Raw genomic sequence first — 25,853 nt, 5'->3', positions numbered from 1 at the left:
TGGCGAGAGCTGCAGTGTCCGTGTGGAGCGTTCAGGATACAATACTTAGTCGCACTTGGCGAGAGCTGCAGTGTTCGTGTGGAGCGTTCAGGAAGGCTTGGCACGGGCTCACACTCAGGAACAACTGCAATCCTGCTTTGTGGTGGACTCACAGAGTCCGTGCAGGCTGCCGATCCCTGCCAGACGTGAGCCAGATGACGACTGTGGGAAGGTATCTGGGAACACACCTAAGACCCTGAGCGCGTAACGACAACTTTAGGTTTCACCCAGCGTGAATTACTGGGCCTAGAGGAAAGACATTGGACATTTTTCTGCCTCAGGTAATCACCTGAGAAACTAAAAACTATTTATAGTTATAAATTCATATAGTTTATAAATTAAAAACACAGAAAACTAATTGCTGTCATTAAGTGATGTTAAAAAGCCAAAATAAATTAAGTCAAAATTAAAACCAATTTCATGCTCTCTTGCATAAGCTCACTCCTTTCCCCTTTCCCTCCCCATCCCCACAGGAATGCCCTTCTTTTCCTTATCTTGATGCACGCCATCACAGTAACTGTCGCTCCAAATTTCACAGACGTAAAGTTCCTGTCACAGCTACAGCCATGTAAAAGACATGGCACAAAAAAATTCCAAAAAACAAGTCTGTGGGGCAAGAACCTGAGCAGGCGGCAGCGCAGGTCCTGGACACGGGGTGGGAAAGCCATCGTGAGGACACAGGCTGACAGCAGCCCAGCTTCTCACTCAAAGGTGGAAACTGCCAGCAATGGTTTGATGGACTCCTGTCTGCAACTCCATAGGAATATGAACTCCAAATGAGTTAACACTTGGCTCAGACGCCCCTCATGATAGCGCTTCTCTATGTCTCCAGTGGGTCCTGGGCCACAAACCAGGGAACAGCACAGCATGGACCTCCTTCAGAGATCCTGGAAGCAAACAGGGCTTCCAGAAATGTCTCCTCAATTCTCCCAAGTCACTGAAATGAAGCATTCTGGGCCTCTTTGGGTTCTGATGGGGTGTGCAAGCTGGCAAGACCAGCCAGAGCAAAGGGAGCCCGCCCCGGCGGAGACACTCTCCTCCGGATGCCCCATCTGCTGCCACACACCAGAGGCAGAAGCCCGTACGCCAGGCCCCTGATGGCCTCAGTGGGAGCTCTGCTAGAAGGACTTCAGGCATCGGCCTTCACCAGATCACGGTACATTCTCGGGCAGCCAGGGTCTCTCCTCAGAGAGCGCCGCACGCTGTGTACAGAACACAGCACAGCCCCCTCCCCTTGAAAGGGGCTGGAAAGGCATCCTGAATAGCTCCAGGCTCAACAACAGGAACACGCTAGAGAACACCACAACCAGAAGGTACCTGAGCTTGCACAGTTTACAAAAGGACTCACTATCCACCTTCCTCCACAACTGAACTGACCACCCAGGGACTTCTAAATAATGAAAATCGCAGGTGAACTGGGCTGGGAGGGCACATCCTTTCAATCCGGCTCTTTATCCAGTTAAAAGCCAGTCCTCATTAAGAAAGCAGTGGCTTGCAAAGATTTGCAAACCCAGTTCTATTCAGGAGCAGCTAATGCACGTGGGCAGGTGTCTCCAGGAGAAGGCATGCATGCCACTCCTCCCCCCGGAAGACGCTGCTCACTGGGACACGTGACCATCAACCGGGTATTCTGGCAGCTTCATCTAAGAACCTCATTTTATCCGTGAGATAAAGAAATGTTAGAAAAAATTAAGGTCCCTTCTCAATGCTGGTCTCTGAAAAAGAGAAATGCTCTTTAGTTTCTAGATGAAGAAAGTATCTTTTAATACGAATGTTCATGAACGAATTAATTGAAGTCTCGCATTATTTTGCTGGTGACAAAAGAGAGTTTATCCGTGTAGCTACCATAAATCATTCTAAAGAAGGCAAAATGCTCTAAAACATAATTAGTATAAGTGTAATTCAAACAATAAGAGCAATAAACACCTAGAGATGTACCAAGACTGATGTTATTTTCATCACTGTGTGGGAATCCCAATTAGACCAGCAAGAAGTTCTACTGTGACTTGCTTCTCTTACACATGGTTAATGGAAAGCTTCCTTGCAAATTAATTCTATGAAAGTCACTCTATTACTCCAATTGCTTTTATTTTTTTTTTTTTAAAGGAGGGAGGAATGAAAGGGAAGGTGACCCAAGTAATAATACTCAAACTACTCACTACTGCTCAGATCACACTTATGATTACCTCCGAGGGCCACATTTTAAGAGGCACACAGACAGAGGCCATGCAGAAGAAAAACAAGATACCCGGGCTCTGAGCACGTCAGAGGGAAAAATAAAAGAGGGGAAGTAGGAAAGATGGAAATTATCGTACTTTTTCTGAGGGAGCTACTGGGCGTCGAGCACTGCACTAGGCATGTACATAAGTGATCTTACTCCACACTCACAATGATCCCAAGAAGTACACATTACTATCACATTTCGTAGATCAGAAAACTGATAAAAGGAACAGCTGCTCTGAGTCTGCTGCCCATGTTTTCTGGATGGCGCGCTTCTCCCCATCTGGCAACGTGGGGCCCTGTGACTGTCCAGCGAGGGGTTGGGGGGGGGGCAGCGAAAGGCCACCTTCACCGCACAGAAACTGCCAGGAGTAATGGCCAGGAAAAGAAGTCTCATGACCCCCAGGATGACTTATACCACTCTGGAACTATGGCAACAAATAATCAGACTTAAGTGCAAGCAAAGCCACAAGTCAAAAAAAAATTCACACACCATTATTTTGCTGACAATTTTCTTGGCCCTACTGCTCGGCTCTAACAAACCAATGTTCCCGCCACGAAGCACACACTGGGACGGAGCAGCTCCTGCGTGGCCAGGGTAGACCCATGGGTTCTGTTGCCACTTCTCTCCGTTTGGACCACAGTGAAATGTCCCCATTAATCCCTTGAGAAATGTATCATTTACGTGTTAATCCCACTTCTCTTGTCATTAACCCAGGACAAGCAAAGTGACATTTCTTATCACCTGGAATTACAGATACAAAAGCAAATCTAGGTGATGAAGTGGCTGCGCTTGACCGTGGAGGGGTCACCCTACACGCTTAGTATTTATAAGAGAAATGATAGGAGGCTTGCAATTTTTTATTCCGGGGGGAAATTCAGAGAAAAACAAGATTGGCAAAATCTGGTCATCACTGAAGCCAGATGACAGGTATGTGGATGTTTGCTGTGCTAGTTTCACTACTTTTGTGTATGCTCACCATAATGAAGTTCTGCGGGCTTAAGTGGGTCATCCAGATGATCCAAAATATACCTGAATCAATTCTTTTTACAATATCAATGATATAAAAGAAATTTTTAAGTTACAATCAACACGGATTTTTAAACCAGAAAGCCAGTTGCCAAAATTATATATAGTCATTCCATAATTACACTATACGACAAGTATCACTTCAATTGGCAGAGATGTTTACATTGTCCTTTGTATTCCTGTTTCTTCTTCTGTCATTATCACAGTACCTAGCACACAGTCAGAACTCCGTAAGTGGTCCTTATCAACTATACTGTTATTTATAAATGATAGTGAGTAGCACAGAACTTCTAAAGCCCTTTCTAATTCCATAGTTTCAACAGTTCAACTGCCCGAGAAAATACCAGAGTAAGAGGAGAGAGTAAACTTTTCCATATATGAATGCAGGGCTCTATCGCGTTGTCACTGATGATGCAAAGTGGTGGTTCTCTCGTAAAGGATGACCACAGTGGAAAACCCAACAACTTCGTCAGCAGGTCAGGCGGTCAACAGCGAAAGCGGACTTGCCTCAGCCACAGCAAGGATGGGTCACAACCGGGCCCTGCTGTCTTCCCTGCTCGGTGTCAACCAAAGAAGGTCAGCAGTGTCCCAACCGTGTGCCGTGGCAGATGTACCCCTCCCCTCAACCTCAACAATGCCACTGACCACCTTTTATTACTCTCTTGCGTAAGCGTTCGTGAACATTACTGTCTACTCTAGCCTATGTATAACGACCGAGTTTTCTTCCACACGTCCTAGTTTCATCTCTGAGGAAACGCCTTCTGGCTCTACCACATCGATTATGCACCCTTTAGTATGTGCCTTTCCTTTTCCTCACAGGGAAGCAGCCCTCCAACCCAGACACACACAGTTTCTTAGCACAGGCATGACTAAAACCTTGGGTTATATCACAGCAGTTTTCTCTTTTCCAAAAAGTAATCTGGAAAATAAAGCTTTGTCTGGTCTTGGTGTTCTTCAGCATCCACACGAACGACCACCCTATCATGAAGGGGGTCTCAGATTGAATGCGTGTTCCCAAATTTGGCATATTAGCTAGTAAAGATTCTTAATGCCTCACAAACCTCATGCCACAAATCAAGAGACTGCTTTTCAGAAACCGAAGCTCAGCATGAAGACAGAAATGTATAGTGAGAAAGAGCATTCCATTTCTGGTCTTGCAGGGCGCTGTGTCTTGGTATCAGATTCACCAAGGATGGTCCACCTGAGGCACCGCATCCGAACCCCAGCCCCACCATCCCCCCACAAAGCGCTCCAGGCAAGACGCGTACCTTCTGGTCCCCACACCCAGAAGTGTTGTAAACATGACAGAACGGTCACAAAATGGAACTAAAGACAGGTGACGATTTTCGTTCTGCACTGTCTGGTCTGCCTGGAATTCAAGCCACTGTGCAGCTGCTTCTGGAGAGCGCAGTGCCGCGTTTCTTGGAACGGTCGCAACAGTGACAAACCACAAAGCGCACAGAACTCACCTAGGGATACAGGCTAGATAGGAAATGAGTCTCCTGAGGTCCTCCTGTCGTATTCTATCGTGATTGCTGCGGGCCGGAAATGTTAGAATGGGACCTCCACGTTTATCTCTGCCACCTGAAAAACAAGCATTTGGAGCACACTTAGACAAAAGCAAGAGAGGATAGGACTCTGCATGCCCCTGGAGGTCCAACATCGTCACCCAACCGCTCGCGCTCAACGCTTTACCTCCTACAGCCGCATGGCCGGGAACAAGTGTGCTATCGGCAAGAGTCAGGGTTTGGGAGGACACGTGGCTGGGCTACTTCATCCCCTCCCGGGACTCCGGAGAACAAGTCTGAGTGCTGCCTGCCACGTGGAAGCCATTAGAGAAGGCCTCATCTTTACCTTCCTATGTGTCTCCTCCGACTTCAGTTTTACGTGTGGAGAACGTTTCCATGTACACGGGCATCGCTCCCCTTGCACGCGGCCTCCTCGCGCCTTACCAGGCCCTTCTGTCGTCCCCCACACTGCCCCCTCCTTCCCGCCCTGGCATTCTAAGCTCTCTCTTTGCTATCAACCAAATCGGGTTTTAAGTCTTGAAGGAAAGAGACAGGAATGGACCTCAAATTTTATGCTGATGATGACTTTCTATCATCTGGGATCTAGGGCATCTTCCTCTCTTGAGGGCAGCACCTAACCCCAGCGGTCAAGCCTCACCCATCTCTCACACAAAAGCCGCACATACAAATAAAGAGACTGGCATTTAAGAATTTTTAAACAGAACTAAATTACCTTGAGTTTAGAAAAATTACATCACATACTAAGTACAAATCTCAGGGACTGTCTTGTCATAGAGAGGCAGATATAGCCCTCGTGAACATACATAAAATCCTAATGAGGTCTGTTGGTATCACTGAATATTTTCGGTGAAATTTCCAGCAATATTTTATTACTCCACCAATGTTTTCAGAAAATAAAACAGAGAAGGAAAATCTAGCCTTCCCAAGCGGATCCTTCCTTAGTTTCACAGCTCTGGTCATCTGTCTTCAGAAGTAGAGCAGTAAGACCACAAAATTCAAGTCACAACATGAAACTCTTCATTATTTTCTCATCTTATTTACTTCATTAGCAGAGGTAAAACTAAAAAGCAAGCAAACATTAACAGAAAACCAGATTCTTTCCTTTTAGAAAACCCAAAAAAGGATTCTGCACAAGATACTGGTATTTTAAAAACATATTTCACCAATATGGATTTTTACAATTTCCTAGAATGATTAATAGTCCCTCTGAACAATAATGAAACTCAATTTTGATTCTGAACACTAAAATGATCCATATGTACTGTTAGGTCATGTAACCTAGAAAAGTATTAAATTATTTATAAATCCAATAATTCATGTATTAAATGGAAACAACATGAAACCATAGCCACTGATACATGCTAGGTATGGTATCAAGTCCTTTACACGTGCTCTGATTTCAACATCACAATGACCCTGTTAAGAGGTTTTATCCTTCCAGCTTTATAATTAAAGATACTAAAGCTCAAAGAGCTTAAATAAAGACGGGGCAGGGGAGGATCTGGCTGCCTAGTCAGAAGAACGTGCAACTCTTGATCTCAGGGCTGTGAGTTCACGTCCCATGTTAGGTGTAGAGATTACTTAAAATAAATAAAGGAAACTACAAAAAAAAAAAAAGACAAGGGGACTATGTCACATGGTCACAGCTGGGTCCTTTGCCCTGAAAAAAACTTAGAAAAATTTTCAAACTAGTGGCTAATTTGAAAATCTCTCTAAATTAGAGCAGTAAAAATGTCAGAAGGACAACTGAATGATGGTTCCTAAGCTTTTTAATGAATGGAAGTTACTATTAAAAGTAAGCAGCAGTTCTGTTATAAATGCCAGAATGTCATCACCAAGTAATCTTCTTGGATAGTATTTTTAGGGTAAAATCAATGGCCCTAGTTTTGGGGGAATACTTCTTATCCCCAAGATAAGGCAGGCAACAATTCAGTATTTTTTTAACTCTCCCAACATCTTAGATACTTTCCAAAAAGAGAATCAGTCTCCTTGATCAAAAATATTGTGGATCAGGGTGCCTGGGTGGCTCAGTCGTTAGGCGTCTGAGGTCATGGTCATGATCCCAGGGTCCTGGGAAGAGCCCTGCATCGGGCTCCCTGCTCAGCGAGGAGTCTGCTTCTCTCTCTGCCACTCCCCCTATCTGCGCGCTCTCTCTCTCAAATAAATAAAATCTTTTAAAAAATATTGTGGAACAACATATTTTACAGAAATTTGAGTACAATTTAAAAATACAGTATGAGATTTGGGTTAAAACATTTACCCCGCTTTTGGTAAAAAGAATAGCATCTAACATTTTCCTTGACCACCATTCTGAATTTTTTAAATGCAACGTAACATTTGATTCAGTAGGGAGACTAGATGACAATGACCCATGCTCATCTCTCCTCCCTCTGGGGTCATCATATCTCACCAAGCAAGCAAGGCATGCTCCACCATGGGTGCGAAAAGAAGAATCCAAAGCCTGCCTATCAAGGGCGCTCACGTGGGCAATCAACAGGTGTGCACACTGCGCGCAGCCGTCTGCTCACAAAGAAGTGTGCATATGTCCTGACGGCCTGCCTGCTGTGCTGCTCCACCTTTTAACTAGAGATTCTCCCCAAGCTGGAAGCGCTAATGGAGAGTCCCCTGAGAGCTGCCAGCAAGCTCATCCACCAAATAGGCTCTCACTTATGTCCTAAAGAAAAGCTTCCATAAACCCAAATTTGACCTTTAAGAGGGAAAAAAAAAATCCACTTTATCTTTTTCCTTTTCCCAGAACAGAGCTTCAGAAAACTCAATAGAATAGTTTTAAAACTTCATCAAAAATCACTTATGAAGTAAAAACTGCATATTCTCTATTTAAATAATTTAATAATTGGCTTTCGCTTGCTAACCTCCCCGCATCGGGTGCATCTTCCGACCTGTGGTGTCATAGTCAGTGACAGGCAGGTGCCAGTCACCCATCTGCTGACCCCTCCCAGTGAGGTTTAAAAAAAAAAAAATCTGAGAACCGATGAGACACAGTATTAGTTCAAAGAAGCATGGTCTCTGAACCTCAAGGAGCCTGAAGTCAATGCCACGGATGTGTATTTGGATGGTGTTCTCCAAGATTTAACATGGTGCCGATGTCACAAACGCAGAAGGTACACAAATGAGAACACTGTCGGGCTGTGAAGCCGAAAAGTGACAACTTTAAAGTTCTTGTTCCTGAACTAGGAACAAGAATGATGCTCCAGCTCATCAAAGCTTCACCTGCTGGATCTACTCGGATGCATGTGACGTCGACCTGCAGCCTCAGGGTGAGGCAGGTGGGACACACGTCACTCCCGTTTTATAGATGGGAATCCCAGTGCCTTAGTTACTACAACGAAAAGGGCAAGAAATCCATTTCCTGCATCTACCAAAGTCCAGTATGTCTAAGTATGAGAGCGGCACAGTCTCTGGACTGCTCCATGTCTGTCATCAAAAACTAGCAGCTCGCTAAGGATTATCTGCATATCCAAATGCTGTTTTAGTCAAACAAAACAAAACAGAAAGTGTAGTTTTTGTTCATAATGACACTTTTATTTTCGATTCTTACAGTTCTCCCCATACTACATTATATTTTTCAGGCACCTCTCACTTTCTAGTCAATTACATGATTTTCACAGTCTTTTTCTTTGTCTGTCCCGCCCGCTAAATGGAAGCTCTATGGAGGCAGGTTTGTTCACTCACTGACATCAGTACATACCTTCAAGGCCTAGTAAGAGACTGGAACAAAAAACATACTCAATAAATATCTGCTGAATGAATGGATTCCTCATCTATATTCCACACAAAGTTAATTAAAAATACCTACTATCAGTATCAGGAAGTTAAAAACAGACATGCCTAATGAAATTTCCTATAGAAACACACATGTAGGGGCTCCTGTCTGGTGCGGTTGGTTAAGCGTCTGACTCTTCATTTCGGCTCAGGTCGTGATCTCAGGGTCTTGGGATCCAGTCGAGGGTCAGGCTCTGTGCTCAGCGTCAAGTCTGCCTGAGATTCTCTCTCCCTCTTCCTCTGCCCCTCCTGCTTGTGTTCTCTCTCTCTCCCTCTCAAATAAATAAATCTTAAACACACACACACAGAGATGCTAAACAGACTGAGGTTCTTGTTAACATGAGAAGAAAGAAGCTGCAGCCATCTGTGTGGCCCTTCCTTAAACCCAGTGATGCTTATTTTCTCTTCTAAAAGGTCAAAGTCCAGAGGACTTGGGCTCTGGAGCTGCATGGCCCAGAATGACCACAGAAGCAGCTAGATTCAGAGTTGCCCCTTTTTCTTTAAATCAATTAAGAACTCACCTTTCATCCTTCTCTTCTAAGGCAGCCATACCTGCTTTGAGGAGTATGATGTAAATCTCAGTGAACCCACTGTATTTTTCTTGTATGGCCCTTATTTGAATTTCTGGATTACGATACCAGTGAAAATGATTCTTTATGCCTCCCCCCCAACGAGCAGTCTACCTCACAGATCATGAAAAGCAGACTTTTACAAAGGAAGCCCTGAAAAGGCACGGTTTGTGAAGGAGAAATTATGGCTGCAATCTATTAAGTCTGCTATCAACCAAGAAAACTCGGTTACGAAGGTGTTCACTGGGCCCCCACTCCAGGAGTGGCCAAGGCCAGCAGCTCCAGAGCCCCAAACCCTCCCATGCTCCCCTCCTGCAGCCCAGTCCTGAGAACTAGAAACTGGCTTAGAGCATTTCGAATGGAGTCACTAAGGGGACTCTTGATGGGGCGCTTGGAGAGCCTCTGGCTATCCCCAGCCTTCCAGTCTGTCACTATGGCCTCAGACTGTGCCAGAGGCTCACGAGAATATCCCAGATGGATGCGAGGTGCCCTCTCCCCTTTCCAGAAAATGGAGAACTCTGCAAAACTGGAACAAGAAGAACTATGGTCAGTAGTCCCAATCCTGACAGCAAACCTCTGGGCAATCAAATCCTACATTCCTGTCAATACCCCCACCTGCAAAGGTGAATGATGTTCACCTTGCCCTGCCCCAAAAATGCCTTCTAAAAAGGCAACCCAAATGTCTATCAATAGACAAACGACTGAACCCAGTATGCTATATACACACAGTCCAGTTTAAACAACTGTAAAAGGAATGTGGAATCTCTGTATGTACTAATATTCTGTTCTCCAGAATACTGTTAAAATGAAACAGCAAGCAGAGAAAATGGAAAATACATGACTGTTTATCTCAGGGAGGGAGGAGAGGAGAACGGATTGGGGTGGGGGGGGGTGAGAGAGAGAGAGAGAGCACTGTTTTACAAGTATAAGAAAAAAACCCAGAAAACTAAAGAAAACAAAAACAAAAAAAGGTTTCCTTTGGTGGAGGAAAGGTACAGGGTTGAAGAGGCAGGGAAAAAAACTACATTTCTTTGTACTTTAATTTTTTTTTAGTTTTTAGCCCTGGAATGATGTACACGTTTTACTTAATACTAAAGCAAGATTAGGTGGTTGTTTTTTTAAGCTTTACAACTGTAAAACGAAATGAAACATGATCTGGAGTTTCAAGTTGGCAGGAACTTGACCCACACAGAGAGGAGCTATTCTGTGTGATTTTAAAGCAGTTACAGGACTGTATGTTCCTAGGGGCATATACCCTTAGGACCACAGAAGTATTAGATTACATTTGGTAGTCACAGTGTGGCAATAACATCAGTGTTAAAATGTAAATAAGCAATTACGTTGATGAGAGTAGGAACTCAGATTTTTAGTATAAGGAAAAGGAGACACAAATATAAAATCAAAGAAAAATACCTGTAATCCTAAATCTGAATTAGAAACTTTAGTATGAAGTCATGACATCTTACTTAAAAAAAAAAAAAAAAATTATCTATACACGTATTTCCTCGATGTGTCTGCTGAAGAGCACAGAAACACTGACCCAGCCAGGAACAGCAAGCTTCTGTAACATCCTGCGCCTTTCTCCGACGCAAAGGAACCAGCACACTTTGGAGAAGTGTGGCTCCAGATGTGGAATAGGGACAGACGAGCTGGGCCTGAAACATCCTGTCTCATCAGCAAAAAGAGAACCTGCAGGACTGCAGTGCATAGATTCAGGAGCCAATCTGAAGACACTCCCATTGGGTCTAAGATGAGAAAGTTTTAACTTCGTAAGAGATTTTTAAAAATTTGGCAATCAACTGAAACACATCAAACGTTAAAAAGCAAAGGTGTGTTTTTTTTTTTATCAGTCTGAAATGACCAATGGTCATTTTTCATTAGTCTGAAAACTGGCAAAGGACAAGAATCAATCATTTATCCTTTTCTTGTATTAACTATGTTCTCGGGATAACCAAGAAACTGATGATGGGACACTTCTTTTTATAGGATAGCTAAGTTGATAAAGAAGAAAGGATGTAATTAGAATGTCACCATTTTGCAACTGTGATAAAATACTAGATCTAAACCATGATCATCAATGAATGCTTGACATCATAAAAAAAGAGACAGCCAGACTCCCCCAATAAAACTCCCAGTAGAACTACCTACCACCACCCATTAAGGACTTTTTGCCTTCTTCCTGCAAAATCTAACCTAGGTCTGATAAAGCCTCAAGATCCAGCTCCTAGTTTACAGGAAACACAGGGGAAGGAGAACATATTAAATGGCCACCCATGGGTACAACCAGCAAAAGCTAAAATGTAGGGAAATCTTCAGAAAAACACAGTTTCCTCATCTAATAATTAACATAAGGGGATAAGACAAAAAGAGTAAGAACCTATAGATTGAGAAACACAGAGAGATCAACCAATTGCCACGTATATCCTGTGAAACAAATTATGAGACAAACAGGAAAATTTGAGTATTGATTGGCCTATTTTTATATTAAAGAATTACTACTCATTTTTTAGGCCTGTTAATGGTATTGAGGTTTTTTTCTAAAGCTTTTACAGGAATACAGATGACAAGATTACTGAAGTGAACCATGGTTCATGGAAATTCATTGTATTATTCTCTCTCCTTTTGGATGCTGAAATGTTTTATAGAAGGTTAAGGGGAAAAAAGTGTTCTTAATTCTGATGGTAGTCTGTGAGTTCTTTTGAGGCCCAAACCCTAGCACCTAGTGGCACAGGGCTGACATTATACATATATTATATATATATATATACATACATGTATATGATGTCCACACTAGGAAAATATATATAACACATTAACATATATATTAAATAAAATGTTAAATATAAACTATAAAACACTTCTTTTACTGCCCCTACTCCCGACCTGAAGCATGAAGTCAGGTTTGTCACCTCATTTAATTCACCCTCTGCAGGAGTTAGTAAGTACTTTGCCGTCTTACCTATATGTGGTGAGGATTGCTTTCTACAGTACCTGGAGATGAGACTGAGGATCAGAAATATTCAAGTTCAAAGAATCCCTACTGGGTTTTTAGAGATTTTGACCTAATAAGTATCTCATGGAATCACTGATCTTCTGGCCTGCTTTTTCAAAGCCCTAGTTATTCCACTTAGATTTAATTTACTAAAAGCTACTCACATAGAGAGCTTTCACAAACGTACCAAAATAAATATCCCCTAATATTTTAAAAAATGGGGTCAGAGCAGAAAGTAGATTAGTAGTTGCCCGAGCCAGGCGGTAAAGGAAATGGGGACTGGGCATGGGGTTCTTCTGGAGGTAATCAAAGTGTTCTGGGATTCGACCATGGTGATAGTTTCACAACCTTGTGAAAACCCTAAAATCCACTGAATCATACACTTCTAAAGGGTAGATTTTATGGTTGTGGATTATATCTCAATAAAACAGATTTTAAAAAACAGGATCAGAGGTATAAATTTTTCAGAAGTTTATTCTTTCACTGTAAACCTTTTACACACACAAAGAAATCAACATGCAAGTAACGTTTTTAACTTTTTTAAATTAAAGTTTTTAATTTAGTGGGGTTTTTTCCCTTTTCTCTTCCTAAACAAAATAACAGCAAGCCTAAGAAAAACAGCAAATGATATCATGCTAACATAATTTCTCAATTCTGGTCATAAAGTAGGAAATACTACAAAATTGTGATGGCACCTACCAACTTCATTTAACCAACACAGCTGGCAAAAATCTCAGATATTTAACAACAGTTACAGACTAGTTTGCTGCAGTGCGCAACTTCCCTCCCCACTAAAGAGACCCAACTTTAACTAACCCTGCAGAATTTAAGGTTTGAGTAAAGAGTCATGATAAACTCTGAAAGATCGATGATTTTATTTCTTCAATTAGTTAAAAGGGAAATAGTTTTAATTCTGATAGTAACTTAGACAAAAATGATATCAAATGAGACATTCTGTATTAAATGCCTAATAAAGAATGAGTACAAATAAAAATCATCAACCTTAACCTTCCCCTGCTCTTGACATGCCCGTCTCCAGGAGCTTAACCAAAGAAACAAGCGTTCTCACCACAGATCCAAACTTTAAACATCCAAAAACTGAGGAACGTGTGGAATTGGCTTTAGGTCCTCCTATGGACGCCTCTGCTATTTGTAAGTGGAGTCTTTTCATTAAAATCCATCTGTCAACTATAAACTCAGGAGCTGACAAACCGCGGCACGAGTCCACATTACGCAGTTTGTCACTAAGTGATTAGGAAAGAGTGAAGGCTACTTTTAAAATTCGGTGTACTACAAGCCAGGAGGGGAATTTTTTTGTAAGCATGTATTCCCAACTACCTAAAGCATCTTCTTCTTTTCATGAACTTCTATTAACATTCCAAGTGCATTCTGAATTAGACTCACTTGAGCCAAATCATCAAACAGTGTTTACGAGGGGCACCAGGAAACACCACTGGCCACCAAGGTGAGATTAGCAAAAGCACCATCGGGAGCTGTGCCCTAAATATAGCCCCGTTTGACATGCCAAAAGGACACACCCCACATATAAAAGCAGCTGGTGGTGTTATACGTTTAAAATAAAATGTGTTCAAAAGGAGACATCAGATCAGCATATTATGCCTGTTTGAGAAAGATAAAAAATTATCAGCGGAAACACATCCAGGAAGACCGTCTAAAAGCACATGACACTCCACACATTTACTTCCTGCTACAACAGAGCAGAAAAATCTGCAAACCTTTGTTTTGTAACAAGTGAACTCGTGCCAAAAAGGTAAAATACCCAACAGCTCTTCTGTTCATGCAGAGCGGGCCCCCAAAGAAACAGCCCTAAAGCTTACCCTCCAGGGCCCCAAAGCCTGAGAGTCTGGCCGAGACGTCCCCACCCTGCAGGAGGGCCAGGATGTAGAGGTGAGTGGAGGACCCAGCTGGTAGAGATCACTGGGGCTTTCATACTCCGTAACATGGGTTCTAGGAACTCCAGGGTCAGGGAACAAGAAACCAAGGCAAGGAAATCAGGACACATCCAGTAAGGTCACATTCCCATCAATTTCAGGAAGATGGACTTTTTTTTTTTTTTAAGATTTTATATATTTATTTGACAGAGAGCACAAGCAGGAGGAGTGGCAGACAGAGGGAGAGGGAGAAGCAGACTCCCCGCTGGGCAGGGAGCCCGATGAGGGGACTCCATCCCAGGACCCAGAGGATCATGACCCGAGCCAAAGGTAGATGCTTAACCAACTGAGTCACCCAGGCACCCAGATGATGGACTTTTAAACAATCAGTTGCTTTACTTAATCGAATGGGGAAAAACATCAAATGTTTGTTGAATGACATATCTCACTCACCAGTGCTATCTGACTTATAATGTGCCTACCCGCTAGGAGAAAATGCTTTAGGCACTAATTTCTCAGGAAAATGTTATAAGAATAAAGCAATTAAAATCCACTGAAACACCAGTGCTTTAATGTGTGTGGCAGGTGAGTTAGCGTGGTATTTCAGACTCTGACACTGTATCAGAAGCAGTCAGAAGAAACGGTAACACAGAGTAGAAAGTTCAACTTTACCTGAAAGGTACGCAACTTTTTCCTTTAAAATTGGCAAAACATCCATAGCTTTCATTTCATCGTTTTTTCGAAACCCTGAAATACATAAGGAGAAATTCAAGTTACTACGTTGCTTGAGTGACATTTAACTTCTTACCCAGACTATCCAATGTCAACACAGCAGCTTTCCTCACACCCATTAAATCAGCTTTAGAAATATCATTTCAAAGCATCTGAAAGACTGTGATTACAGAATTATCTTCTATTTTAATGTCAAACAATGATTTGCACATAGACCCAAAGGCTCTGGTACCAAGCAGGCTCCAGGCCACTCGTAGCAATAAAGATCTGGTCCCCAAAAACACAGGATATGAACCAGTCCAGATCATTTCAAAAATCTTCATCTGAATCCTGTAGATGAATGCAACTAAAGCAGCAATACCATGTTTTAAACACGCGGCTTGGTGGCACGCTGAAGCCTCTAGAGGGAGCTCTGAGCCTCCTCCTCCCCCTCCTCCTCCCCTTCCCAGAGTCCGGTGTGGTTAAAAATAAACAGTGGCAGTGAGGAGAGCAGGGATTATAAATAGCCGGGGACTGGCCACAGCTCCCTTTAGGCTCTACCCTTCCAGGCTTTCTGGGTCATGCCCCCCTGGAGGAATGTCACTGGTTAGTGGGATAAGACGGCCCAGTGCCACCTGCTTCAGAAGGTGGCCGAGACCCTCTCCTCAACTGTGAAACTAATTCTCCCCGTGCCCAATATCGTCGAAGGCAAGTGGAGAGATCATGGCAAAGAAGCACGCAGCAAGCAATTTAGGCCAAGCCAACATCCATCTAAGATAAGGAATTCTTGCAGCCCAAACGTGTCTGGCCCAGCTCACCAGGGCAAAGGCCCCCAAAGTCTCGGGTCAAAAATGTTCATGCTCATAATAATGCCTCGGCGTATTTCTCCTGGAGGTCTCGAACAGAGGAAATCGAGGTTCAGGATGCTGGCCATCCTCAACAAAACGAGAAACTATCATTACTGGCTGAGCAATCTCTAAGAAAAATAAAAGACCACTGCCCCATCGCTATTTTCCTGTTTGTTTTTGCCAAAGTAGTACAAGGAATGCCCCAGAATGGTAGCTTGGTAACACAACAATGGAAGATGCAGACCTGGATTGAGAGAGCAAGGAAAGCTCTCTCTCAGTGAACTGGGGCTTCCACCTGTGACGTGTCTGAGCAGCCCCTGGGGAACCAGCCCTGCCATAGAGGAAACCTATAAAAAAAATCAACCATCTCAAGGCTGCAGAGCAACCCAAAGCAGGGAGACACACTTGGGGAAAAAGGGAATGGCACTGGGAGCACTGGACTGGGGCTTTTAGCCTGAGGACAGGATGCAGGCTAAGCCACATGGAGCTGCCAACACATGAACCAGGACACAGCTCGGGGCAACCTCAGCAGCTGAGGAGAAATTGTGGAAAGGAGCAGGGGAGCCTCAAATTCTGGGTATAATCTTGGCCCAAATCTCTGGCTCTCCCCTGAGCTTCGCTTGTAGGAGGCAAACTCCAAGCTAAAAACAAAGTATCTGACTGAGATTCATGTTGGGGCCCACCACAGACGAGGTGGGGTTCGTAGTTTGAGTCCAGCCAAAGTAGCAGCCTGCCAAAGCAAGCAAACAACAAAATCGGCACTTTGAGGAAGAATGTAACAGAATCCAGCCTCTGCAATGTATCAGTCATAGAAGCAAAGAATGACTAAATTAACAGTGTGATTTGATTAAGTAAATCTCTCCTGCCCACAGAATACTTATATGTATACTAAGAACCCAGTTTAACAGGATTAACCATGATACTGACGATCACCAGAGACGCTGCACAAAGACAGCAGCGAACACATCCTGAGGAGGACCCCAAGGTCCAGGAGATAGAGCAGCATGACCTCTCTGGTCATGTAAGGGCTCAACACAGAACCCACACCTCTACATCATCAGGCCATTTTGCTTTCCAATATACCAAGCTTTGTGCTGGCAACCCACCAAGCTTTTAAAAACAGTGGCTATTTATAAAAGGCAAAACAAGAGCCAAGAGTTCTGCAATTTCATCCTTAAGGTTCCTTCAAAACTCTTGAATGGATGCAATCTAGTCTCAGCAATTCATTGCCAGTCGTTGGGTAATTTACTGGACACGTCTACAAAGACAGATTACATCTCAATTCCATCTGGGGTGGACAGAGATGTCAGTAGGGCAAACTACAAAGAGGAATTAGGCAGCACGGCGGCCCTCGTGAAGACAAGTTTATAAATACCTATGGCAAGGCACAGCATGAAAAGTTCCACAAGCAGCCCAGAGTGCTAGGGGGCCTGGACAAATGAAGAGGCAAATCAAATGATAGAAACGGTAGGAAGAACTAAGCCTTAACTGTGGATTGCAATTTACAGGGATTTGAAAAGAGGATCCCCCTTCTATTGCTACCAGATAAGAAAACACAGGCTTTCCCCCATTCGCACACTGCCTATGCCCCCACAGAAGCCCTGGCCAGGACACAGCCAAGCCCTCCGAGAAGGACCACCAGCTGACTGCTGTCCTGGATTCGCACACTCTATAGAAACCGAAGCCCCACTTGAGGGTCTAGCCCATCTCACACAACCCTGAACAAATAGACTGTCCTAATCCCAGTGCTGGCACCTCACAAGAGGACTCCGTGACTTACATGATAATTCCAAAGCATCCTTACCAATTTCTGCTGACTCTCTGAAACAACCCATTTATTACTACCCTTTATGGAGTGGATGATGGAAGTTAGAGCTGCCATGTTACAGGCCACCCCATGGGAAGAATAGCACTGACATGAAAACAAGGTGAAGTAAACCAAACTTCACAACCAAAATCTCGATTTCCTATGACCCACTAGAAACCACAGACTCACTCCTGTGTTTTAGTTTCTAAAAACTATAGTTACTTCAAGCCTATCAGTTCCTGAATTTCTCCCCTAAATTAAATAAGACCCACAGTTTTGTTAGAGGAGGAAAGGCACATGAATCCAGGGTTAAACTGGTGTTGAAGTGGGTTATGCTTCTATTATGATATACATACATGTCCAAACATAGAGTAGAATATAAATTCTTCAGCTTTACCACAATATTTTTGTTGAATATGTCACAGAAAAATAGATGGGAATTTCATTAAAATAGTCAAAACTTTTAAAATAGAAAATTTTTTAAAGCAGAAATATAACACTAACCACAAAGAAACTGAGTTTGTGACTATTATGGCAGTCACCTAAGTATTATCTTTAATCTCATTTCCATTTTAAAAAACACACCCCATAAGCAAAAGGCTAAGGAAGGATGTATACATACCATAAAGCTAGATTAAATATATCATGTAACTTTTAATAAAAAGCAGGAAGAACTCAGCCATGAAACATCCTCAGATCAAAAAGGCAGATTCTGTTCTATGCCCTGAAGAGCTATTTATGAAAACAGAGTGTGCAACTATTTAAAAAAAAAAAAAAAATTCCAAATACATGGCTTCTGTGCTATTCCAGTGATTCTAGATTACACTGCAGATAAGACAACTCCTACTGTGCTCCTTCCTTGTGCATTAAAGGAGCTAGCTGGGGCCTCTAAACTTTTGGATCAAAAGCATACGCTCCAGGACTATCCCTATAAACACACAGCTCCCCCGCCCTCCATGCTCATGGGGAGAGAAAGGGATGGCAAATGCCACCTTGGAGCAATACTCCTGAGTTCTTAGACCACATCTTTGTGTCACAGACCACGAGTCAGCAGCAGTTTTACTTCTAAGTGCTACCAAGAGAGTTTGAAAATGCCACTAATAGGTAAAAGGGGGTGCCAGAGAAAGACTCTTGGTAAAATTAGACAAAAAGAAAAGCAGCTTGAAAAGTGATAATGAGGGGTCAAAGTCGGAGGACATTTAGTTATACCCGTTTCTTAAATTAGATACTTTTTAAATTACACAGAGCCTAACTAAAGGGTGCAGAAAGACCGACTAGATTCTTGTTACAATTTTTTTTTTTTTTTAAGATTTTATTTGAGAGAGAGAGAGAGAAAGCACGAGCAGGGTGAGGGGCACAGGGAGAAGCAGGCTCCCTGCTGAGCAGGGAGCCTGATGTGGGACTTGATCCCATGACCCTGGGATCATGACCTGAGCCGAAGGCAGACGCTTAACCAACTGAGCCACCCAGGCGCCCAATTGTGGCATTATTGAAGAAAAAAGAAAGAGCTCAGTAAGGTGAAATAAGTCAGATGAGGTAAAAAAAGAATCAAATTTAAACTTTTTAAACTAAGACACAGGGTCATTTTTTCTAATCCCTTATTTCTCCCAGGACTACTGGCAGATACTAGTAATTTGAAATTTTATGTATTCTTCAATTAAACTAGTCAAATCGTTTGGTTTTTCTTTTTTCTTGTGAAGTAAAAAGTGTTAGAAAAAACCATAGTTATCTCTTGATCATTTGGGCTGAACGGAATGAACTGACACCTTGTTCTGAACCGTCTGCCTCACCTCCTGCACTGGGATTTGTCTTTAAAAGACAATCCACAAGACAAACTGTGCTCTTCATCCATTTTCAAAGGTCTCATTTGCCTGTCAGCTATACTACTTTAGTACTTGATGGGAAGATCAAAAATGGGAGTCACTGAAAAATAAAATTCTACACCTTCAGAAACACAGGTTGTAGCAGTAATAAAAATGTGTTAATAAATAAAGCAGCATTCTGAAACAAAAATAAAAAGGAACACTCCAGTAAGCTGGAAGGTTACTATTAGTACCAAGTCTTGGTGGTAATTACCTAATTTTACTCATTAGTTTATTTAGGGGAAACGCGTGCGCGCACACGCACCCCTCAACACAAAGAGCAGGATGATGAATCTCTGCATCAGTGGCGCCGCGCATGCGCAAATGGAGATGACGTCACCCTTTCCAAGCAGGCCGTCCGCAGTTCCGACTCCCTCACCTTTCTCTGCAGAGCCTGCAGGATTAGTCACAGATCACAGCGAGCGGTGGTGCGTGGCATACAGTGTTTGTGCTATCAAGGGTTTTAACTAGGCAAGCAGTTAGACTAGTGTTGTGTAGGAAGGAAGCATTTTTAACTAGCCTGGATCCTCTATGAAAATGTTTAGGGGGAAAGAAGGCTATAAATCAAATGATATTAATGTCATTTTTACTAAGGCATAAAAACAAAATATAATGTAATGCTTATATTTTTATGCAAATATAGGACTACAATCCACACATACAAAATGTTTATAAAATGCATATGAAGTGAATTAAATACTTATATCAAGAATATGGGCATGCTCACAGACCATCACACAGGAATACAGATGGGGTTTCATAGTGCAGTATTATAATTTTCACCTAAACCTTTATGGTTAGAATAACTGTCAGACTCGTTAATTTATTCCTTTGCATAATCTTAGAAGCAACAGCCTGTAATGTAACATCATACCTTTAAGGAAGAAAAACAGCATAAGCTTGATTGATCCAACGAAGTTAAGGGCATTTCAACTTAAAATAGCTCTGGCTTTTTAATGTCTTGAGCACAAAACACAGAGGACAAACCAAAATAACCAAAAGACCATAACAAAAAATATTTTTTAACTATTACATATACTTTAATGTAAATGAAATAATGAATTTTTAATGTTTGATGATTTGATTATGTATTAGCTACACATTAGAATTTAATTAAAAACCATAACAGATCAATCGAAGAGAATATTTTAATAGTCAAAACAGTAGTAGTATTATAAAAGGCGATTCTACCTTCCTACAATCTCATACACCAAAAAAGAACCATGTGCCCAGATGTGCTGTTCATCTTTGTATCCCGAAGGACCAGCCAGGGCTAACTAAGCACAGAGAAACTTTATCCTCATGTTTGCCGAAAGCCAAAAGAAAGAACACATATATCTGTCTGTACCTCTAAGAGTATCAGGAGATGCCTCTAGGGAAAGCTCCCACACTGTGCTCTGAGCCTCTAGTCACCCATCCCAAGGCACATGCATACAGATACGTATACATATGTGCCTGCTTATGGTTCTGTGATACCTACTCAAAAGAAGGCTTGCTTTACATCAAGAAGCAGCCTCTCAGGAAAGCCAGCAGAAACTTAGTTTCTACCAAATGAACCACAGAGATACAACTGATACAATTTGATCACTGTCAAATGATTTGATTTAGAACAAATCATCCACGATTGACTGCTAAAAGAAACCACGTTTAATCATTACAACAAACATTTCATACATGTTAGTACCCTTGCCCTCTACCAAAATAGAAAGAAAAAAATCCTTATGCCTTCCTATTTTTTAATGTAGATCAAAATCATTCTTGTAAAAGGCTTTGAAAAATTAAGCTATGTTGTAATTCTCCTTTTCCTTTATGTGTGGATCTTTTTGATTATTATAAGGAATAAAGGTGCAATTACAGAGACTCAGTATAAATAAGTGATATTGAAACTCTGTTCAGTGTACACTGATTTGCCCTGTTTTGGGGAGAGGGGGAGGGGCTTGTACATAAACTACTAGAGCGCCCTTGTTGCAGTCTGTTTGAGAAAGCAACACTTGAGTGTTCAGACTTGGTATGGAAAAACCAGGGCCAGAGGGATCACAATAGGAGAAGACACCCTATAAGATGGAGGATGTGTGGGGTGAAGATGATTATGGTGGGTCTTGATGGCCAAGCAGAAGACTCCCATCACTGGCATAAAAAGGTGTCAAGAAAAAGGGGATACCTGCATGTCTATGACACAGCCATCTCCACCTGTGCTCATCATGGTCCCCACAAACCTGCTCCCCACTGTGTGGGTCCCAGCACACTACCTGGCCCCACAAACCACCTATCCAACAGCCAAACCAGAAACCCGGGCTTCCCCCTGCCCCCCATCCTCTCATGCACTCCTGTAGGCTCCATACTTAATTGGAGCACCTTGTCTCCCTGGCCCACTGGCCAGCATCTCTCTTGCGTGGATTACTCCAGCAGTCTCCTAAAGGAGGTGCAGGACTCTGTTTGATCCATCCTGCCACTCTCCCCTAACCCACATCTCATCATCTTACTCGTCTAAAATGTGTCAATGGCTCCTCAGAGCCCTCCAATAAAACCCAAACTCCCTGACATGGCACAAAGTGCTTCATGATCTGAGCCTGTTGACCTCTGCAGCCTCATGAGCGCCCCATTCATTATCCTCTCCCTCACCTACTCCTGCAGGTACCACAGGCCCCTGCTCCCGCACTGCCTCAAGCATCCCCTCCCCTGCCCATGGACAAGCCCACACATTCTTCACCTTCCTGAAGACTCAGACCAGATCCACTCCTTCGGTGAAGTCTTGCCGTTTCCCCACTGCTGGATCTGATCCCCCACTCGGCACTCCCACCACACCCAAAACCTCATCACGCTGCATGGTAATTATCTAAGAAATACCTGTCCGGGGCCGTGCCCCCACCCCACCCCATCAGAAGGCAAGCTGGTGCCTCTCATCTTCCAGCCTGGTTTCGCTGCGGCAGAGTGCGCGGCACACGGGAAGAGCCTCACACCTAACTAGCTTGACCCTGGGGTTCATAACGTTCCAAGCAGTCAGACATTTTCAGGGGCAGTCTACAATTTGGAGTTGTGAGCAAAGTATCCGTCTTATCACATAAAGCAACAAGTCCGAAGCAGTCAACCTGCTACACACGCTCATTTTGAGGAGGGCCAACGTAACTACATTACTTGTCTAGTGTATTTGGTGACTAGTACATAAAATCGCATTTATATATTCTTGGGATTTTTATAATGTAATTAAAAAGGTATTTTCTCCCCTAGCCACCAAAACTTTAATTATAAAAAGCTTCTCTGGTGGGAAGACCAGTCTGTGATTTGTGAAAAGAGCATTCAGTGGCTTTTCATTCTACCTTCTCAAGGACCAAAAGAATGCAGGCCTTCAGGGAAGTGGTTTCTAAGTAGGAAACACAGGGAGCCCTGCCTCTTTGCAGCGGGTGGGGTCGTGGTCCTGTCTTCACCCAAGAATTCCAAGTTACCTGGAAGTGCTTTCATCCTGAGATTCTGTAAACAGAAGAAGCATGAGGGAACCAGCAACCAAATAAATGCCGAGCAACTCAAAACTGAACACCTTTCTTTCTGTCTTGTTGTCTTAAGCCCCTCAGTACCAGAAGGCCAAGTTCAGCCTGAGGCAACCTAACTGAACACTCACATGGCAATGTCTTTTGCCACATTAATTAAAAACAGGTTAAGGCTCTGTGTCATATATCACAAATAGTAACAATCCCAGAACACCTGCATTATGTCACTGACATCTTTCCTTGTTACCGACCACGAGTATGAAGGGACAGAAAACACATCAAGCAAATAGGCAGTCAAACCTTTCCGGCTGGTCTATAAATTTAAGATAAAGGGATGTAATTCCTATCAATGAATCAACATTTGGGTTCAAAATTTGGTTTGTTTCAGCTTCTCTGCACATCAATATTCCCCAAGCCAGCCTCCCTTCTGTCCACCCTACAATGCCAAGGCTCTGCTTTGGAATATTTCCTCCTGCCCAGATAGACAAGAAAGGGCATAAGCACGGGGTAGGCACGGAAGCCACAATCCTCACCCAGAGGTCTTCCTCCAGGCTCCTCAGCAAACGCCTATCAATCCTGTCTACCTTCAAGACACCTGATTAGTTTTACATTCATGGAGAAAAAATAAACCAAGGTTGAGTGTCTTGATAAGCTATCAATTACCTTGACTGAGCAGTGATCATATTCAAATGGAAATACTGTATTTAGGGACACTAAATTACACACACATATATACAAAATATCAAAATGTCTCCTAAAGGAAGTAGTCAGCAAAATTATTATATGTCAATTCTGCCTCAAAACTCTTCAGTTAATTCATTTATCCTTACATTAGGGTATCATCCAAGGCAAATGCCACAAAGAAACAATTTTTAACCCAAGGACTGAAAAGTTATTTCCATTTGGATTTAATTTCAACATAAACTCACTAGAAAGATGTATCTTTAATAACATCAAAGAATTTGGCAGCACTTTCTACCAGCCAGTCCTTTGATGAAGCTTAGAATTGCGTTTTTAATCCCTTGGCATTCACAGAGGACATATTTACACACAGTGCTCTCTTAAGTCCTAGAGATTTTCCTCCTAAATGGTATGTTCTGATTTTAAGAAGCTTATAATCTAAAACAAAATAAAACACACATTTAGACCAACAGTGGCCTTAACAATGTGTACGCAACAGGAAAAGCCTGATGGAGATGAACAAATGTCTTGCAAATCCACGTACTGTTATTTTTAAAAGAGATGTAGATACTGCTGTGATTAGACAAACCCACCTAGAAGTGTTACTTTTGTCCCTGAAATTTCTTATCAATCTTGGGCACTGTGACATAAAAAAAGGTGTTTGGGACCATTCTGAAAGGGTTAGAAACCCTTGCTCCAGGGATTAAGACCACAAAGCATAGGAGTGAATAATATGAATAACATGTTCAAAGATGAACACTGTGATGTTTTAATCATTAGAAACCCACTTGATAGTTTGTTTACACACAGCTGCTTTGTCTAAGTTACTCCGTTCCCCTACTCTGCTTTGACAACTGTTTTCATCTTTTTCTGAACGTATCAGAAATACATCGGAAATACACTGTGATACATCTGGTGCTTGAGGACACAAACCAGAACAAGCTAAGTTCTGACCTTCAGATGTCTACTGACCAACCACGGACAAGAGCCTCAAACAGTACAAGAACCCGAGGAGCAATTCCGTCACCACCGTGTAAGGACAACTCAAAAAAACAAAACAACAACAACAAAACCTGGTGCTTTGCAACTTGTTTTCAGGCTGAATTTGGAGTACAACCTAAAGTTTGAATTTTTCTTCCGGATCTTTCTATTTGCCATAACTAGATTTGACTGCTGAGGACATGCTGAGAGAAGGACCAGGCCAACTCTGGGCGCAGACAATGTGACTTGTTTTACAATTAGACCACGGAGGGCAAGCTCAGCCTTTAGGACTCACTGGCTTTTAAGGTTAAAGTGCCTTCTAATTCAGGTGCTGGTGTCCTCATTTCCAAGCAGAAGAAAAAAACCATTCTAGTGAAAAGGTCCCTACCATTTACGTTCCTACTGGATTCCTAACAAGAAATTACAGAAACTACCAGAGTTGAGAAAAGGAACACCACCTGCTATTGTAAAAAACAAAAAGCAAAGTGAAAGTCATTGCCATTCTCTAACTAACTGCCTTTCCCACCTCCTCCACCTCAAATCCCCTCTGCATATACACACAAAAGTAGATTTTTTTTAAATTCTGGTTTAAAATGTGTTTATTAAATCAAATAATTTAGATATACTGATGAGAAAGCAAATTTTGACATAAAAATAGATTTAATGGGGATGGATTCATCTCCACTTATATTTTTATGCATATGCATTGAGGAAGAGAAAAAGGTGCAAATTCACAAGGCAGAGGACACAAGTGTCTGAGGGGCGCGACCCCTCAGGGAAGGAGTGCAGGGCAGCTTGCTGGAAGGAAGTCACTGCCAGGCACTCAGCACATGTGAGGAGATTTCAAGCTGGTCCTGGGGGCGCGGCTCCTCCGCCGAGTCACTGGAGGTTGAGGCGGGAAGTCAGTAAGCAGAAGCCAACACAGGCTCAGAGGAATGCACCAGCCGCGCTCCAGAAGGACCACGACCCACACAGAAGGTGGAGAAGGTCCACCTGTGTGACCGTCACTCGTCATCCCACATGGGGCACTGCTGAAGTGCTAAGGGCAGAACGGACAGGTGGCACGTGGGCCTGTGCCGCAGGGCCTCCTCCTGCCCGCCACAGAGTCCCGCAGTACATAACCTGGCGGGGAGCGGGGCAGCCTCCCCTGCAAGTTTTACTTCTTCAGGCTTGTCCTGCTACCCAACCCGAGTGGGGTCAAGCCCAAAGGCGTGTGCCTTGTAGGCTTGGGAATCCGCTTTTCCTTTCCCAATTCCCTGATTGCTACACTCCTGACAGAGAAACAATATGTGTCTACCAAAGAATATTTTTTCCAAGTTAACTCAGTATAGAAATGCAAACAGCAATACAACAAGGGCATTTCAAGTAAGATGCGCAGTACTCCTTCTCCAGCTCACACACCTGCAGGCCCTTTGCAGTACTCT

At 42.9% G+C, this 25,853-nt stretch overlaps 1 protein-coding gene across 2 annotated transcripts in view; it reads right to left on the bottom strand.

The window, feature by feature from the left end:
- TRIO (trio Rho guanine nucleotide exchange factor) overlaps positions 1 to 25,853 on the bottom strand; it is a 338,883-nt gene that overhangs the window by 207,457 nt on the left and 105,573 nt on the right. For both annotated transcript variants that reach the window (XM_032415386.1, XM_032415387.1), the window contains exons 2-3: positions 14,727 to 14,801; positions 4,759 to 4,873 (exon numbers count right to left, since the gene is read on the bottom strand). In XM_032415386.1, coding sequence (XP_032271277.1) covers positions 4,759 to 4,873; positions 14,727 to 14,801 — 190 coding nt within the window. The remainder of the gene's footprint in view (positions 1 to 4,758; positions 4,874 to 14,726; positions 14,802 to 25,853) is intronic.

This window comes from Phoca vitulina, unplaced genomic scaffold, assembly GCF_004348235.1.
Source record: "Phoca vitulina isolate PV1807 unplaced genomic scaffold, GSC_HSeal_1.0 scaffold17, whole genome shotgun sequence".
NCBI lineage: Eukaryota > Metazoa > Chordata > Mammalia > Carnivora > Phocidae > Phoca > Phoca vitulina.
This window is presented reverse-complemented; position numbering and strand designations above follow the sequence as displayed.